This window comes from Suillus fuscotomentosus (genome assembly GCF_016647785.1).
Source record: "Suillus fuscotomentosus strain FC203 chromosome Unknown F5891scaffold_87, whole genome shotgun sequence".
Lineage (NCBI taxonomy): Eukaryota > Fungi > Basidiomycota > Agaricomycetes > Boletales > Suillaceae > Suillus > Suillus fuscotomentosus.
Window position 1 is genome coordinate 180,846 of NW_024539599.1, and position 18,722 is coordinate 199,567.

At 47.8% G+C, this 18,722-nt stretch overlaps 4 protein-coding genes across 4 annotated transcripts; 1 reads left to right on the forward strand and 3 right to left on the reverse strand.

The window, feature by feature from the left end:
* Window positions 1-301: 301 nt before the first annotated feature.
* On the forward strand, window positions 302-921 carry F5891DRAFT_985428 (uncharacterized protein; the record flags this gene model as incomplete). The annotated part of the gene is made up of 4 exons (XM_041377589.1): window positions 302-308; window positions 440-587; window positions 718-824; window positions 878-921. 4 exons carry the CDS (start codon window positions 302-304, stop codon window positions 919-921), a joined length of 306 nt encoding a protein of 101 aa, XP_041219558.1.
* A 1,450-nt stretch (window positions 922-2,371) lies between these two features.
* On the reverse strand, window positions 2,372-11,948 carry F5891DRAFT_1256811 (uncharacterized protein; the record flags this gene model as incomplete). Its single annotated transcript, XM_041370032.1, has 6 exons — window positions 11,550-11,948; window positions 8,470-11,492; window positions 8,345-8,419; window positions 5,653-8,286; window positions 3,658-5,602; window positions 2,372-3,606 (listed from the first exon to the last, which is right to left on the reverse strand). Coding segments are annotated over exons 1-6 (9,204 nt in total), but the record flags the coding sequence as incomplete, so codon positions are not given.
* A 2,926-nt stretch (window positions 11,949-14,874) lies between these two features.
* F5891DRAFT_1256813 (uncharacterized protein) lies at window positions 14,875-16,481 on the reverse strand (the record flags this gene model as incomplete). The annotated part of the gene is made up of 8 exons (XM_041370033.1): window positions 14,875-14,995; window positions 15,045-15,199; window positions 15,254-15,445; window positions 15,493-15,631; window positions 15,681-15,871; window positions 15,921-16,029; window positions 16,083-16,211; window positions 16,264-16,481. 8 exons carry the CDS (start codon window positions 16,479-16,481, stop codon window positions 14,875-14,877), a joined length of 1,254 nt encoding a protein of 417 aa, XP_041219560.1.
* A 328-nt stretch (window positions 16,482-16,809) lies between these two features.
* F5891DRAFT_1176262 (uncharacterized protein) lies at window positions 16,810-18,199 on the reverse strand (the record flags this gene model as incomplete). The annotated part of the gene is made up of 5 exons (XM_041365758.1): window positions 18,142-18,199; window positions 17,958-18,094; window positions 17,658-17,895; window positions 16,891-17,607; window positions 16,810-16,867 (listed from the first exon to the last, which is right to left on the reverse strand). The coding sequence occupies exons 3-5, from the start codon at window positions 17,729-17,731 to the stop codon at window positions 16,810-16,812; spliced, it is 849 nt and encodes a 282-aa protein (XP_041219561.1). The 5' UTR covers window positions 17,732-17,895; window positions 17,958-18,094; window positions 18,142-18,199.
* Between the last annotated feature and the right edge of the window lie 523 nt (window positions 18,200-18,722).

Consider the following 18,722-nt stretch of genomic DNA (forward strand, 5'->3'; position numbering starts at 1 on the left):
TCCCTCTCCTTAGCGATCTTCCTTGCACGATCGATGCTGCAGAAGCGCTGATACGCCATTCGAAGAGTCAGCGCGTCTGATTGGATGTCACGATGGACTACTCACCTCATCCTGAGGTGCCATCGTAAAAAGTAAGCGTTTTCGATTATAATTTGACGTTTTATATACGACGTAGCAGATGGATGTTATCGACGAGGTCGATTGCCTTTTTCGGCGCAGTGCCTCACGCTTCAAATTCCGCCGAACTCAACCAATGGTTCAAGCGCCCGTCACTCATAAGGCTGTCCTCAACATTCAACCTATGTCCTGTGCGTTTTCTCGTCTTTTGGCCTGCTTATCCCACGTTGATAGTGTGATAGTGCTCTTATCGGACGCTGACGGTGCTACGGCCATCACTTTCTGGCTTGACTACCACGTCAAGGACATCCGGCTGATGTAGTGGCTCTCTGTGGCGGGGCTGTCGACCTTGACCTCCGCAACAAGAATGGCGATACACCACTTCATATCGCTTTAAAGGAGATGGAAGAGGATCAGGATCGTTTTGAAATTGTTCAAGAACTAGTATGTTGTGGCGCAGAGTGCAAACGGTGCGTTCTTCGCGTCTCAGTCAAACGAAGTGCTGAGCGCTCTCCCTAGGGCAATGTCAGGCGGCTCTCCCTAGGGCAATGTCAGGCGGCCTCACACCACTGGAATATGCGCAAAGTCGATATCCTTTAGAAAACGGATCATCGCAAATCCTCCATGCGATGACGAGGATGACGAGGTTGAAATACAGCCAGAACAACTGAGGAAGCAAATGTATGACAGAAATGATTTCGTAGACGGTAAGATATTCGTCGATTCTGCCCTGATGACCACCTTCACGTTCTACTTCCAGATGTCGAAGATGGAAGCGAGGGATCAAGCCTGGAGGCTGAATAGATTATATATGCCGCTAGTACTGTATTGTTCCCGCGCACCTGCTTTTATGCCGCCGTGATATTGTCGTAGCACGTCGTTTATCAAATCATGGTTTCTACTGCACTACATGATATGTTGTGATAAGACTATATCTGAAAATCAAACGAAAAACTTATCCCATCGGAGGAGATCGTGCCCCATCATGCAATATATGTGATGCCTACCGACGTCGTATGTTTGTCTCTGATTTTTTGCATAGGTGAGAAAAAAAACATATCACGCCCGTTCTCATCGTGCCACGCCATAGTGGGTTTTCACTGGGAGTCACATATCTTCCCTTACAGGCTGTGATGCTACAATGCAACATTCGTTTTGCCAACTCTACGCTACCTTAATCTCGAAGATCAATGCTAAAGTTATTTGCTACGATAATGCCTTATATAGCCTTGTAATTCGAGACATGATAAGGGAAAATGTGAACGCTCGACAACCTCGACACAATTACCCTGCTATCCCTTCCAGGTTATGATGGTGTAATGTCACAACGTAGTCATGACTTGTAATGTTCATATATATTTGATGACCAAGGCTAGTGCTGCTTTTCATCATAAAGTCATGAATAGCTTTTTATTGAAAATTGAAATTATGACAAGTGAGCATGGCTAACATAGTGGACCCAAATTCAACACGATCCCCTGTTGGCCGTCATGTTGCTGTGTTGTACCCTTGTCATGAGTGCTTGAAGGTACTCTAAATTTGTAGATGTATATACCTATATATCAATAAGTCAAATTTATCGGCGTATGAATGGTGATATATGGCAGAAACATAATTATTTCTTTCTGTAGTTATCACGGGTACAATATCACGGACTCATGAATTCACTGATGGAAGTGAAGATTCTGGAGATAGATCCACGATATGTGGCGGGCACCAGACTTTCAATAACTTCAAAGGAGACGTGGTGAGCATTTTGTCCGCCCGTACCGCAACGCAAAGATACTTCACCTGTGATTAAAAAGTGAGGCGGGAGCAAAAGATGATGAAGGGGATCGAAAACGAGGGTGGGAAGTGTGATGCGAAAGGAGGCCCCAGGTAAGTTTCATTCTAGGATTGCCGGCGCCTTTTTAGTTGAAGCAGCTCAAATAGATTATCGCCAGTCTCGTCTTGTGCAATCTCTCCATGGCACCAAAGTATTCGTGATAAAGATGGAGGGCTACTCCCTGATAATACAGCTTGACATAATATTGGTATGCTCGTACTTAGATCAATGTTAACTTTTCAGCCGAATACTATACAAAATCTGAAGGAAATATGATGCAGTGATGAAAGTCATGTAATTTGGAAGACCTGCAAGATAATCGATGCGAAAAAAAAGTTCATGCTGAGTACTACTATGGGGTGGCTGCGCGTGCGTCAATGAGCATTTGCATACAGAAGAACTGTAACTTACCGATCAAGCTCTCTCTTGGAAGTCCTCGCTCGTCAAATATCGAGCATTCAATAGCTTCCCGATGTGCGTAGGCAAATACCCCATTCCCTTGCGGCGGATACCAAAAAGTGCTTTCAACATGGGGACAGGCGATTGTTGGAAGGTGTTGAGGGAATCCTCAGCACGAGGCCGATGCTCCAGTTTGATAAATCCATCACTTTGAATCTCAGTGACACCCTGATATTTGAGATCTGCAGTGTAAAGCCCCAAGAGGCGACACAATTTCAGGTACGCGCGCTGTTGAGGAAAGTACAGTTGTCCAGCAAAGACGTTGAGCTGACGGATGAGGGTGTCGTCTGGAATCCATCGCGCAGAAATTGATGGGGTGATGTAAAGACGCAAGTCGTCGCATGATTTCATCATCTTGGTGACGCGAGGTGTATAGATGTGCAAATGAACTTGCTTACTTGCTCGAATGTCAGGTAATAAAATGTTGGCCTCGAAGGGGCTGACAATGACTAGCACCTGCGCGCGGGATGCTGTACTTGAAAGAATCCAGTTGACTGGGCGTGTGTAGTTGTCCGTTTTTTCTTCCGTCAGAACGGTTGTGGTAAAATCCCTCGAGGCAAACACGTCCCGTGACCACGGCTGGCGCCCTGAGGAAGCAGCAGAAGTTGTAGCGAGGGTGTCGAAAACAGCAGTGAACACATGAGATCCATCCGGAATGGTGCCTGTTCGGATGAAGGACCTGACGTCCTCGTCAATGCTATGGGTAGCAGCCGACACTGGTGGTGGTCTCTCCACCTCGCTCTCGCGCTCAACCTCATGTAGCACTTCTCTCTCTTGCTCTTCGTCTAAGCGGTCGTCAGGCGAAATGCCTAGCAACCCGAGGATCCTGCATCTCTCCAGAAGATCTTCGTCTAGCGACGCCTGTGAAGTAGATGCGTCCGTAAGAGCTGGAGCGTATAGCTCTTCTAATTTCTTGGCCTCTGGCTGTAGCCACGAACGGGCGAGTTCGGCGGGTTCAATATTTTCGGATAAGAACGATGACCATGCACTGTGGCGAGATTGGAAATCTGCTCCATGCTGAAGCCATTGTGAAGCGCGATGTTCGATGTCTGAGCACGTTTCAGTCATCGCCCACACGAGGATATCCGACACATGAACATTTCCATTGCTCTTGTTATTCACGGCTCGTATGCTGCGATCTATGTCTGGAGGTGCGAAGAACATGACTGAGTGACCGTGGCCAAGCTTTCTCATACGCATGCAACCTGGTAATATGTTATTGAACGCCATGATGAACAGATACATTGGGTCCTCACCTTGGACAAGGCGATCCTTGGTGACCTTTGGCCCTAATGTGACAGCTGCACGAAATCCCCTAGGCAACTTCACGTCTGTTCCTCTGGTGTGTTCATCGTCCAGATACAATACACATTGATCCACTTGCTGAGCAAAGGAAGATGCGGAGAATAGTTCTACAACATGATCCCGAGTGCGCACCACAAGCTCATCGTGCCTGTTGAAATAGATTGCCGCTTGGGCATCTTGATTAATCTCCAGCCATATCTTCGCCACCTCGTCATTCTGCAGGTCAAGTACTTGCGCACCCACGTCGAGCAAGACACGTATTTCAGGCGACTTCTTCGTGATGACATTAAGAAGTTCTCTAGCGCTTCCACCAGAAGCTAGCGGATCGTAATGATCATTCTCTTGCTGCAAAAGGTAACTCAGGACTCTGGCGTTTGTACCGCGCTGGTGGTCTAGTGAATGCTGCGCCATGGTGGCGGGTAGCAAGTAGCGAAAGTCGTTTGTTCCACTGAAGCCTGTGGTAGGCAACCCGGAAAACTTTCGCTCCGCGAGATCCCAGGCAGAGCAAGATAACTTGTGTGGAAACTCCTTGGCTTCCTTTGGAAAGACGAGCTGAGCCAAAAAGAAGTCTATGACGGCCTTGTTCCGCCCGAAGAGAGGTACCAAACAACTGGTGAACTGTTCAGTAGACTCCGCATTGATTCCACTGAGGGTTTTCAGGTTGTCTGGAAGCGAATCTGAAGACAACCCCTTTATCCACGTCTCATATTCCAATGCGGGATTGTCTTGCTTGAGTAGCTGGCGGAAGCAGGAGGCGACCTGTTTCTCACTGAGGCCTTCGTAGTAGTATGAAAGACATGTGAGTGCGACTGCAATATCTGGATGTCCAAATTCTGCCCGAGATGAGGGAACATCCTTGGCACGGTAAGGCACGGCAAGCATTGTGCGTTGAGGATCCAGGCCGTAATCTACGCGCCATCGCCGGTCCTTCAGCGTGTATATCAGTATACCGTGTGCGAGGAGTCCTCGAATGAGCAGTAGTCCATTCCACAGACTGGACCCAGCGCAATAGTTCCGGACATTGTGAAGAAGCTGTGGGCCAATAGTCGAGAGGGTAAGATACTCACGGATGGAGTCTTTCATATGACGTGGCACATGTCCGAATGCAAAATTTGGAAGGTTACTGTCAAGAATGTCGTCACAAACCAGTTTGATCAATCTTTCGGCTGCGCAAGTGTCCAGGACTCTGAGTGGGAAGGTTCCGATAACACCTGGCTGGAACTCTACTCCAAAAGGAAATTCTTGGTGAAGGGGGCGAGCGTGTTTTGCCACAAGGGTCATCACCTGTTGTGTTGTGGTCCATCGATCAGGATAACCTTCCAAGTGTTGTTGGTCGCCCATAGTGTAGACGAGTTGGAAGCGGACATGCAGCAGTTCATCACTCTCGTCCAGTATGTCACGAGTGTGCTTATCAAGCCACCGCTGAGTATTCAGCAGGGGCACGGCCAGCTCTGCTGAGGATTGCCCAACCGCATTTGTGGGCGCCGGAAGCTGTTGCTCCACAGTCATCAACTTGAAAGAGAGGATATGGTCTGGTTGGGTGACAAGGATACCGCCAATGGCTCTGCACTCTTCAAATAGTGACTGGATGATGCTTGCATGATTAGAAGTAATGTGCAACGAACGCGAGAATGGCAGGTAGAAAATTCGCCTGTTGGTGAGGCCGCCGATCCGTTCCACGAGCAACTGGAACATCTGAACGACCAAAGGCTTTAGCACAACGACCCGTACAAGATTGCTGCAATCTGCCAGTGCAGCACAACAAACAGGTACGATCACGGAGGATTTTCCTTCCCCCATATGAAGCTGCAGGGCGGTATTGTTGCCTGAGCTTGGGGAAATCATCTCCATCGCAACGCTAGCTTGAATGGGACGGATAAGAAATCGATTCTCTGCCTAGTACCGTTAGTGATCAATTATATCAATCGTTATCAACCATCGAATACCTGGATTAGAAGCCAGTCCAGATATGTCTGTGTATCATCCACTCCTAGGTGACCGTCGTTCATCAGCTCCTTCAGAAATTCTCCATCGTCCCCACCAGCTGCCAGCTTTAACTTCAGAAGTCGTTGTGATCTTTGTAGTCGAAGAAGAATATGGACGAAGCTGGTCAAAGGAGCTTTCCATGAGTCACAGAGAGGTGTTTTTGACGTAGAGGCGAGGAGACCGAGAAGAAATGTAATGGTAATGCGCGGCCATTGCCCAGAATTGAATAAACTCTCCTCCGCCAAACCCACGGGAGCTAGATGCTCTTCCAATCTGCGAAAAGCATTATTATAGAGCCTATTGCACCACACATGATGATGTTGCAACATGTTGACTGTCCAGCGGGTTGGGTCCAGTACAACGAGTGATTGTTCGTTCTCTAGATCGATTCTGCTGTCTTCTAGATCGTTGGCATAGCGGACACCGAACTGGTCCAATCGGCGTCGTGAAAACCCGGAGATGACATCTTCTAATGGAGATGAATCAAGCCCACTGCCAGAGGATCTGTTGCTTAGTAAAGCGCCACTCTGTTTGAGAGGGTCAGGTAGTAATTTGATGACTGGCGGAGGCTTTCTGAACAAATCTTCAGTGAGAACGGCGGTGGTGACTGATATAACATCTGAATTGCTCGGGGTGAATGTGTACGATTGCTTGATGGAGAGCATGGAAGTCCGCCCCACTTCAACAAGCACAGTCTGCACATGATCCAGATATACCTTCAGACACCGGTTGCGATAGCAGTTCGAGTATTGCGTTTCAAGGACGGTGCTAAGGGCGAGCTTGTTGTATCGGGATTGGCTTAGACACTGCAGAGCATTTGCAGGGACGGAAGCGCAAGGCCAACAATCAAGAAGGATACTGATCGTCGCCTGCTGTTCACGTAGACACTCAGATTGGAAGTGTCTTTGTTGCCGAATATTAAAGTCGTGGGATGACTCGCCATTGTAGCTAGACCACGACGCCTCGGGACTGTTGTGGAAGGTGGTATGGGAAGAGATATGGTAGCAGAGATCCTGTTCAAGGGGTTTGATCCCCAAAGAAAGGTCGTATATGTTATATATGGGGGAGTAGATTGCACGGAACTCAGGAATAACCGCAAACGCGAGCATGGTTGTGGCAAATTTCATATTGTCCGGAGAGGAATAAGCCATGGCTGGCAACGTGAAAGCGAGTTGGAATGTGTGATTCTCCCGGTCTGCGTCACAGCAAAGTTGGTAGACGGTCATCCATATCTTAGCCAAGTCAGGCTTCAACCACTCTCCGTCGTATCGAAGGGATAGTAAATTGTCTGTTCTCCCAGAAATTTCTCTCCATTGAACGAAGACGTCATAGAGCGCTTGGCGAGGCTCAAGCGTGATCCTCCAGTTGCACACCATGCGTGCACAATCAAACGCATTTTGATCATTGGTTGAACACCAGTAAACATCCCTGGAAGTATATTCACTGCTCGACGATTTTCTGGGATAGAAAGAATTGACTGGATCATGGGAGTAAAGGAAAGCGGACCGCTGAGAAGCGCGTTCCAGGAGGGACTCGTCGCGTGCTGGAAATTCTGGACAAACTGGAACCGGTGTTTCGCTGAGCACCTGCAGCCTCTGTGCATATTGGACTATGTCCCTGGCAGCATGGTAGAATGCGCAACTTTGGACATAAGATGATAGGCCACTTTGCCAGTGGACGTCCTGTGACCTCCTGCCGGCAACGGACCATGTCCGATCAACGGTCAAGGAACCTATCCAAGCTAGAAGCTTGCATTCGAATGGGTCCAGCTTCATGAAGGAAAAACATGCAGCAGATTGCAGCAAATACATGGCTTCCTCCAAACCAGTGCGTCGAGTCAACGGATCTGGAACATGGGCACTGCACACGGCGTGCAAGTACACCTTGTAAAGTTTATTCGTGAGACCAACATTTCCCGTCAAGCGGCAGAATTCCGTGTCAATGGTGTAACAGTGGTAGGGAAGGCGAGCATGATTAGGATCGATATGGATGGTGACCTGGATGTGGTGACCGCTGGGCTCCACTACTACATCCCCTTGGGGAATGATGACACGGCGATCGCTGTAAGTTTGTCGATCTTTTGGGCGTAAAACGAGCTGGTTCACAAGTCCAAGCATTGTACCAGTGGATTGATTTTTATCGACAACCATGCCTCTCTGGTTCCGTGAATGCAATTCTCCGTCTTTGTCTATAAAGAAAGAGAGTCCAAACCGAGGGAGATCAACCTTGACTACATCCATGCTGCAAGTGACGATTAGGTATTGGGAGTTTTCAAGTGGGCTCAGCGTGTTTGCTATCATGCTGAAGGTGTGACTCCGAATGTCAAACAGAGTTGTCTGGCCCTGCCGAGCGACCGACTGCCCATCATCCTCTGTGAATTGCAACACCCAGTTGTCGTCAGAAGGCTCCCACAGTCTCTCCATTGGACGAAATTCGATTGCGCAAGTGCGTAGGTTGAGCCAATGCACGTGATCTTTGACCAGTAGTACCGGGATGTCCAGCTTAAGATTCCCCGGAGGTACCAGCTCAAGGAGGTCTTCATTCTCACGTTGCGACTGAATGACAATGTCCCCGTTGCGCATCCCAAAAAATATCTGCAAAAGGACGACTAAGCTTGGCTCTTGTCCTTCAAGTTGGACAATACCAACTCACTTTGAAGCGATGCACAACGGCCTTGGCAATAAATTCCACGCCGGGGATCTTAGTGGGAAAAACATCAAACACTTGCTACTCGGTAATATGAGACGTCTGGCTAACTAGCAAGGCGGAAAACTCACATGGCCGAAGAGGGCGATGTAGCTAGGATGCCGCAAAAAGCAATCTGGCAGCCTGGTTAATGGCTTGCCGTCAACCAATAAGCTTGCCGTCAACATATCAAGATGGATGATTTGGCGGGATGGATCGTCAAGAGGCGCTGTTTCACATCTAAGCCACCGAGAGTTTGGGGATTCAAGTACTTCCCAGCGCGTGTGGCGCTGGTATGCAGGCCAAATATGCTCCATTGCCCAATCAAGACCTTCTTGGTCGTCTTCCACATAGTGTCGGAAATAGGCCTCTAAGAAGTGTGACAGCCGACGGTTGCGTTCAAGAAGTAACCTTGAAATTATCGGGAGAGAGTGAAGATCCAGAGGCACGTTATCCCTCACTGTAACAGAGCAGTACGCTAGGATCTCCAAGTCTTGTGGTGATTCGAGGAGTGCTGCGATGTTGTTCGGACCAACATCATAAGTGCTGAGACAAATTGCTGCCATGTCACGAACACGCGCTCGATGTTTGCGAGTAGACGTTTCGTCTTGATCATCAGATTCGGATAGCTCTTGCACCCATTTGAAAGTTGTATTTCGGACAGCTCGCAGTAACGTGTGTAATTCATCGATGACCCTGGAATCCTCTGCTGATGAAAGAAGGCGGGATGCCAGCACGGAGATTGTCGACATTGTTGTGCCCTCCAGCCAATTCGCTTCTACGCTTACTTTCAAGCTTTGGAGCTCATCAATAAGGGCGTGTCCGAATTCTGAGGTTTTCAGTTCGTTGTGCCATGCCCTAGACCCGTCGGCTGAAAGCTTTCCTACCTGCCAACTAGCCTGGAGTAGTAGCAAGTGGACCGCAGGATCGCGAAATGTGAGGGTGCGTGCTCGTAATTCACGAAGAATGTTGATCCATTGCAAAAGGCTGCCACTACGAAGGCCCCCAAAAGCGATGAATTCATGAAGCGTCAACTCAGCATGACATGAGGCCTGGTTGGCCAAGACCTCATTGGAGGTGTGCTCCGTACCCGACAGGTAATATTGTAGTCCATGATACGGACCGTTCGGCAGCTTGTGGGTGCAAATGTTGGATATGTCAGTCTGTCGAGAAGAATTGGAGGCCCAAACACCACTAGTCGTATCGTAAAGAATGAAACGCAGCTGGTTAATATTGTCGACGAAGATGTCGCTTTCAGTACATGGAAGGGATTTGCGAGAGGTCCGGGGGGGCTCGTTCATGGAGGCCAGTGTAATACATTGACCGGGATGCTCTGTGTAATAACCCGAGAGCGGCGCATAATGTGCGAGCAGGATGTACTGCCTCGCACTTTGAGCCTGTTGTGAAGTTGGGGTGCATATGTGGTAAAGAAAGTGGAAGGTGAAAGATCGCCACATCTTGAAAGCGACCGGGGAAGCAAGCTCAAATACCACTACCGCTGCATCACAGACAGACTCAGGAAGCGGCCATTCATGGACTTCAACAGCAAGGTTATCCCTCTCACTTTGCTTCTTGCACCGACGGCAATCACCGTCATGTTGAACCCAACCTCGCCAGTGTGTGTAGTAGTCGCACGATATGGCGTTGATTTCATCTGTGAGACACCGGAATCTGTCGCTTTTGTTATGAAGGTCTGCGGTTCGTTTTTTACGCTCTGTATCTGCATCATTTGTAATGCGCTGCTTGAATGACTGCAGCTCCTTGGATTGGTGATAGTAGCGAACTGCGAACGTGTGCATTTCTGCCCCATCCGAGAAGACCGAGAGCGCATTGGGGGTGCGACGCCTGGCAACATAGCATTGAAGAACTCTGAGTCGCTCTATGGCGGCAGCTTTGTGAAGGAGAAGGCGATTGAATATGGCAAGTGGGACCTCCGGAGAGTACTCCAGGAGGAGAGGGATTGACTTAACAACCAGTTTATCAAGTGCGACCCAGAGTTCGAACAGTGTGAGGAGCATGATGGATATATTTTCAGGATTTCCGGAATAGGACGGTTGTGCTCTGGTGGAATAACTTCTAGCTCGCGCTTGAATGGCCATGCAAGCGGCGTCGATGTCAACACCATCCAGGCTCATGACACGATTCACCCAGCCATCAATGTCCTGCTCAATGGCATATTCGAAATCCGAAAGTGCTACGAAGGGGTCGTCGGTATAAGCGCTCTCGAAGAAATTGGCGTCAGGACCAAGGAAGTCCTTGATAGTGCCTCGTGGGCGATGATGAGGTTGAAATTCTTGCACAGGAGGTTGGACGTGGGTAGGATGGAGGATAGAGATGATGTACTCCTTGCTTTCGGTCAAAGAGAGTCTGGTGTCTCTGATGTTATGTATCTCCGAGGCATCCCAATGAGGAGAAGCCGTCTGAACCTCCTGAACATTCTTCCAGCGCAGCTCCAGTCGGTCTTTGATATCTTCTGTAGCTTTGTGCATCCCGATTGCTAAGAATTCGTCTTCGGCCTGGAGCTTGACCAAGCGACGACTGACTTTAATGGACATGGAGTAAAGTAGATCATTCGAGATATCCCCCTCAAGCGCTTTGGACACAAGGTCGGTCATGAGAGAAGCCATGAAAGCCTTGTAACTGTTTCGTCCAAGGCTTGTGCGCTCGAGAGATGTCTGCAATACAACCCTGATGACAAGCCAGAGGGATGACCTTCGCCAAGGGAGCTTGGCGTTAGACTGTAACACATCATCGCCTATACGTTTTCGAATACGAGGGATGTTAGCCGGCTCGCCAAATGCGCAGAGGATATCAGTAAGAAGTCGGGTGATATAGTGAGGATTTGCAGTCTCTCCTTGGAGGACTGCGGGATCTAATCCATCAGAGCTCATGTGCGAAAGAAAGTTCACCAGCTCGGGGGGAAATGTAGGGTTATCCACCACTAAGTTTGATATGGTGATCGCAGGTCCCGGATACGAACACAAGAGCTTCCCTTTTGCCTCCATGACAGCAGATGCCGGTGGTGAAACTTCGAAGGATTCAAAGATGGTTTCCGTGTCGAGCCTGCGAAGCACTACAGCAGCATTTTGTTCCCGAATCAGATATGCGAGAACATCTACAAAGAAATTTTGTGATGTGTCAATGTTTGCCAGCGCCAATACTATATGCATACCTCCTGCTTCCATGGATTTTATTTGCAACTCAACAACTTCCCCAATCAGGGAAGAAGAAGTCATTGTGACAGCAAGACTCTCCAGCATCTTCAATAAAGGAGCCCACTGCTCCTGATCATGGTCGGGCAACGAACTCACAAATTTGCGAGCCGACCCTAGCACGACATCAAGGAGGGCGCGGTCATTGTCGAGAGTATAATCGCTGCGCTGCGGTAATTTGATGGGACAACATATGTGGGTGATAATATATTCCAAGACATCAGTCTGGGAGGATTCTGAGGCGACAGACATGTGAAGTAGCCTTGAGCTTGATTCACGATATATGGTGCAAGTTTAGTAAGAACTCTGAAGTTGGACGGTCTGTGGGTGGGGATTGAAAGCAAAAGGTTATAAGAGGCACAAGGGAACGCAAACGTAATGCCTCATGGCTTAGGATGCCCTCGTGCATGATCTGCGCCAAGCTTCTTTGGCCGATGACTGGATGAAACATCTAGGCATATACAGTAAGCCAGGACCAGAAATTTGGAAAAGTAAGATACCTTCTGATGGACGTCGATGAATAATAACAAATCCAAATCTTACACATATCATGGCGGGCATTATTATCAACCAAGAGTCACTCGTGTCAAAAGAACACGAAGTTCTCTCCAAGTGGGTAGAGAGAGAAGATTTTGGGTTTTCAAAAAAGCGCGTCTGGATTGCATTTGGACTCTTGGAGTAGATCAATTCGTCCTCACTCAGGCTGGGCGGTAAGTCACTTTCGGAGTCAGTAGGTGTCATGGGCAGAGGTCTTGACGGCAATTGCCGTTTCTTGGAACTTGCCCCGTGGCAACGTGCAGAAGAAACTACTAAGATCTGTTCAATGTTCATCGCTACATCAGTGAATTGGTGAGGAAAGTAGAAGGCGATATATCGCAATATATAGTACATAATCAGAACAATCAACATAATTCTGTTATCGAGCATCACATTATCATATTTGCTCTTGTATAGGAAAGGAGTTTTACATGATTTCACTATAAAACTTCAAGATCAGGAAGAGGTCGCATCATCGCTCAAACTGAAAGTCAAAGGGAAGGTGGAACAACAGCTACTGGTTGATCTACATGAATCAAAATTGATTTTAACACCACTTTGATACCAAATTCAAATGTAAACACGAATGCCATATCCTCTCAACTACGAGATATTCATTCGAGCGCGTGACCACCAAAAAATCCTTTATGGCTTCGACTTTGAAGGGAAGGTGGAACAACAGCTACCGGTTGTTCTACATGAATCAAGATTGGTTTTAACACCGCTTTGATACCAAATTTACATGTAAACACGAATGCCCATATCCTCTCAAACTACGAGATATTCACTCGAGCGCGTGACCACAAAAAACTCCTTCATGCTTCGACTTTGAACGCATCAAATATGACGTTTGCGATGTTTGTCAGCAATGTATCAATTTGGAATGCGTGTGAATAAGCTATACCTTTTCGTGGCAGCCCGACAAGCGGCCAATAATCAATTTGTATCATGCCTCAAGTCTCAAGGCGACCTTCTTTGTGTAGCTAATGGTTGACGATAGTATACTGCTTGCGACTGCGTCCCGGGAAGTTAGATTTGCTCAGAACAGTGAAACGTGTCTATCAAGTGCGTGAGAACCAACATAAGTCTTGCTTTGAGTTCGTATACAACGTTCTACTTTTATCTAATGACTAGCAGATGCAATGTACTTGCGAAAACCAACAATGTGTTTACTGAGTGAGCAAAAGCACAAGTATGTACTACTTTGAATTTTGACGCTATCTGCTCTAGATTTCCAAAATGGCTAACAATAGCACACCGCTTGCGACTGCGTCCCGAGAAGTTAGATTTCCTCAGAACAGCGGAACGTGTCTATCAAGTGCGTGAGAACTAACATAGGTCTTGCTTTGAGCTTGTACACGACATTCTACTTTTATCTGATGACTAACAGATGCCACTGTACTTGTGAAAACCAATGGTGTGTTTACTGAGTGAGCGAAAGCATAAATATGTGCTACTTTGAATTTTGACGCTATCTGCTCTAGATTTCCTAGGATGGTTCGTTGAATGTCAACTTTCAAGAATTTATCGGTGGGAGTTTGAATTGAATATTGTTACGACGGTAAGTCGCGTGCGAACTGGGATGATCTAACAGCGACGATCACGACAGTGATACCACGTGCTGAGAGTCCAAGGTCGGCTCCCACAGAAGAGCAGGAGTTGCGTACGTTCACGGAGGTGAACGATGATAGCGGTTTACAGGCAGAAGGGGTCTCAAGTCCTTCTGAAGGTACGGATCTGATGTCAAGCAGGTAGCTTTAGCAAGACAAAGGTTTCGAGGGAAAACCCAGTAGGATTAAAGTAAGGAACATCTACTTTAATCCTCGACCTTATATAAGGCTACTCTATCGTATCTAAGCTCAGCTTGAAGCTGGGTTCTAATCTGCTTATCTATCGAGTCAGAGATACCATGCATGAGGCAGGCTTCTATCAGTACATGAGGCAATACGAGGCTTGCCTTCTATTTTGATAACATAAATAGGTCTTCTAGACCTATGTCGTCATATCATGTAAGCGATCCAGATCGCTTACCTAATCCGGCATCTTCCGGACTTCTCTTCTTATTCATCATCTATCATCAAGGCCTAAAGGCCCGGTTATCGTATCGTTGCCGTGCGGGGTGGCAGAGGGCTGGTCGAGTAGCTGGGGGCTCACGTAGTGACTGTAACAAATATTTCTTTCAATTGCGCTCATCTCACAGTCTGTGCTTTTTATTCTAAGATTGACATGAAGAATAGAAATACAGATATCTTCATGATCGCGCTATATTTTTTGGATCCAGCCCATTAAAGTCAGGTAGCCGGATCTGCAGGGTAAGCTTGAACCTTATATATTTCACCATACATCATCACCCTGCGCGTCTTTTCGCGCTTGAGGAGGATATCTTTACACGTGTATTTTGGAGCAATGTTATATATTCTGCCATGCATCAGCGCTCTGCATTTCTTTTCGCCCTTTAGGAAGAAATCTTCACGCTTGTATTTGGGACCTCGGTGATTCAGCCCCCCCAATGCAATGCCGCTGTTACTATTTGGTAAAGGGGTATCTCTATTCTACCTTCTCATGTATTATTCATTAGGGTATTCAATTCCACATCAGAAACACAGGTAGGCGAATCTAGAAACAGAGCTTCAATGAGTTGGGCCCTAGAGATCATTCTAATTATTCAGTTGCGTACAATATTAGATTCATCATTAAACCATCGCATTAATTGGCAAACAATAGATATAATACAGAACACAGTAATATCTAGGGTGAATCAAATGCAGTGTCATCGCGTTGTGCTCTCTGCCTTGCGAGAGCATTGACAGACATATTGGCCTTCATCACGTCGCTAAGTTCGCCTCGGCGATTCCTCCCAAATACTTTTCTGAAAACGAAATTCTAGCAAGGCTTGGTTTGGAGGGAAAGTTACGCACCTAGTCCACCATTCGAGAAGTTTCTCCACCCTGCGCTGCGCTTCTCGACCAGGGGCCCTTTCGAAAAAGTCAACGATGGTCCGCCAAAATTGTTGGTAGTCGAAGTCGCCATCCATGGACCGCCAAGAGGTAATTGAAGAAAGTGCGAATCGCACCTGCGAGTATATAGTGAAGATACATCATAAAATAGACTGAACAATACGACTTACTTGACATGTGATATATGCGAGCGAGCGAGGAGTGACTTTCTCCAAATGGATGATCTGTGCTATGTGTTTTTTGACCTTGATTCCAGATAACGACTTCTTAGCCCGTCGGTTGTTGCTGATGACATCCGTGCCGTCGCCGTCGCCTTCGACGTCTTTTGCTGAGGAAGGAGACGTGAACACAGCCTTGTAGGCCTGAAACACTAGTCAGTTTGCTGTCAGGCTGCTCCAGTGCGACTAACCTGAATGAGAATCTTGCCCTTGAAAAGGCCCTCCTCAAGATCGTCGGGATTGGAAGTGTACTTATCATACAAGTAAGTGGGAAATGATAGATCTGTGACGATATACCCATCTGAGCGATTTCGGATTCCTGCCCTTACTCTGGTGAACTGTGAGCGTTGTCTCTCAGGATACCGAAGCCACTACTTACTCTGGGTTATTCCAGTCAAGCTCTGCCGGACAGAGTAACCTGCCACACACGTCATGGGTGAATCCACGGGAATGCTTATCGTCGTGGTCAACGGGGGAATCCGGTTTAAATTCACGATTGATCCATTCTGAAACGAGAGTCTTCAGTTTCGAGGTGTCATCTCCTCGAGCGCCATCAGCCCCCTGTCGAAGCTAGAGAAAGACTCAGCCGTGACACAACCATTAATATCATTAAACCAACCATCTTTAACATGTGCATGTACTCCTCGTACTCCATCTCTGAACCCTTCTTGTAGAACCACGGCAGCGTTTTGGCTAGGGTAGTATAACCTATTTGAAGTTGATCTTGTCTACGTAACCACGTTAATGAGTAATATACCCGATCCAAGAGCGAAATACTTACTCGATGGTAGTCTCCTGGTCTTCGATCTCATATCTTCTGTCGTTTTCGGCGACGAGGTCCTCGATACTATCAAAAAGGGCGACAACACGCCTGATTGCTCTTCCTTTAGCAACATACCAGATTGTTTGCCTAATAGATGGTGAGCAATGCAACTGAATACTACGTGCAATAGCAGCCACACCTTTGCTTGACTGCGCGGCCCGACTCCAGGGCCTCCAGCTTCTCCTCCAATTGAGCGATTTTCCGTCTCTGCAAAGCTTGTACATGTGCCGCTACTGCTTGAGATTGTTGCGGCTGAGTGTTGGGTTGGTCCTGCTGATTCTCAGCGTGCGATGTGCTGCCTTCGCCGTCGATGTACGACGTGTCGTCCTCGTCCTGCTGGCCCTCGACATGCGACATAACGGCAGGAACTCGAATAGGTTAGCGAACGACTGGAACAGTCCCTGAGGGATGAAGATAAAATGAGAGTGAGGAATAAAACTAACCCGAGCCCGCTCACATTTTATATGTTGGCCAAGACCGGTCCTAGTTGCCTAAAAAGAATACTGGGAACTAGTAAATCACGCTAGCACAAGCGATCAAGTCGCTTGAACAATTTGATACCTGTTTAGGAAATGGTTAACGTCGGCAAAATAAAGTTGGATGCAAAGTCACTAACGGCGTGGAAAATATGTACAGTGGGGCGTGACATGATATTGATTCCAGTAGCGTCATAATGTTAGTGGCGTCAAGCTTTGAGGCTTTGGTACTCGTCGGTACTTCGTTGTCTGCGAGGTTGAGGATACCTGCATACATCCTGGCAAGATACTTTTCCGTTTTCGTGGAGGGTGCTACAAAGGAAGCGCCGCGTGCTTCGCTAAGAAGCTCGTCAGCGCGGGCGATATGCTTCGCCAGCCCACCTTTCTGAAGGAGGATGAGGAGGCGAGACCGGGAGAGTTTCCCCAGGGTTGTCTTCTCCATCTGCTTCACAGGAATGGGAACGATCATTTGAGGTGGCTGGGTGATCATCTTGACGTAGATATCGCGTAAAGCACGGTGCGTGATGGGTGTGTCTGCTCCATCGAGGTCGAAAGATGGCGAGTAGAAAATGACGAACCCTTCGGTTTCCTGGCCGGGAATACGGTATGGAGTAGCAGCAAGGAAGGAGTGCGTGACGCCTTCCAAAGTCTGGAGATGGGTTTCAAGCTCAGGGATACTATATGTGACACCATGGATGATGACAGTGTCCTTGATGCGACCGATAAGGTGCATAGAGCCACCTTCGATGATGCCTACATCACCAGTGTGGTACCAGCCACCCTCGATAAAGCTGGAAGATGTAGCCTCAGGGTTTTTGTAGTAGCATACAAAAACCATCGGTCCGCGAACCTGAAGCTCGCCGCTCTCGCCATCTGCGCGCGGAGTAGTGCCATCGACAGGGTCAACGATGCGCATTTCGCAACCAATAACGGGACGTCCAAGGTCAAGGAACTCGCGAGCAGGTTTGGTTGTAAAAATATCGACTGGAACAAAAATGCAGCCACCACCGCAAGACTGGTCAGCTCAGATGTAACAATGTTGTATAAAGGTTCATACCAAGTTTCTGTCATTCCAAATCCAGCAGAGACTATGAAAGACACTGCGGAGGGGTTCTTGCTAAGCTTTTTCATGGTAGCAACGAAGGTTTGTGCGGTCTTCGAGACCACTGCTTCACCTCCGCTGGTGATCCGCTTGATGGAGGATAGGTCGAAAGATCCGAAAGATCAGTACGCTTTTCAAGATCGCGAGTGAGCTTGGCTAGCAGAAAGTTTGGTGCGAAACCTAGACCAATGGACTGAAAAAGAAGCATGATGAATCGATAAGTAAAAGCCACGGCTGAATTGAATTGAGACATACATTTTCGTCGATCAGACGAAGCATGCGAACGGAATCGGACAAAATAACAGATGCATGCACATGGACCTGCGAAGCACCATATAGGAGAGGTGTAACGTGCATTTCCACAGACCCTGCGACGTGATCAAATCCTACCCCTGACGGCCATAGTTAATTCTAGAAGCTCTAATGATGGTTGTCTTACAGTTCAAGACTTGAGACTCAGAAAGCGGGCCAAAGCGTAGCTCCTTGGCACGGCGAGCCCTGAACATGCGCCAAATAAAGTCGTCGGTGTTGGTCACTATGGGGCCTCACAGTCAATATATCAACATCTCACAGAAGGAGGGCGGGTATGCATGATCTCACTCAAATCAAGAATGAACTGAAAGAAATATAAAAGATCGTACCTATAACCGAGAATGTTGCGCCACTTTTAAGAACAGCCATGACAACTACGACCAACTCGACACTACGATGTGCGTAAATCTTCCCTCTTCACACCGCCTGCTAGGAGGTGGTAATGGTGCGCTAGGATGTTGGAGGCTCTCCGTAAGTGAATGTTCGCCTCGTCTGCGGCTCGCTAGGAATCGAGGCAGGTACACTTTGAATGATACACGACCTATCAGGCAATTCCTGCGCGTTGCGGGAAAACACACCTGTGATGGCTCCCTTCCAGTCACACCAATGTAAATTCGCTGTGGGGTTGAGCAAGCGTTCGCGTTGGGCAGCTGTCAAGAGAGGAACAGAACCAACCGCTGCAGTCAGATTGGTAGATACCTTCCTCAA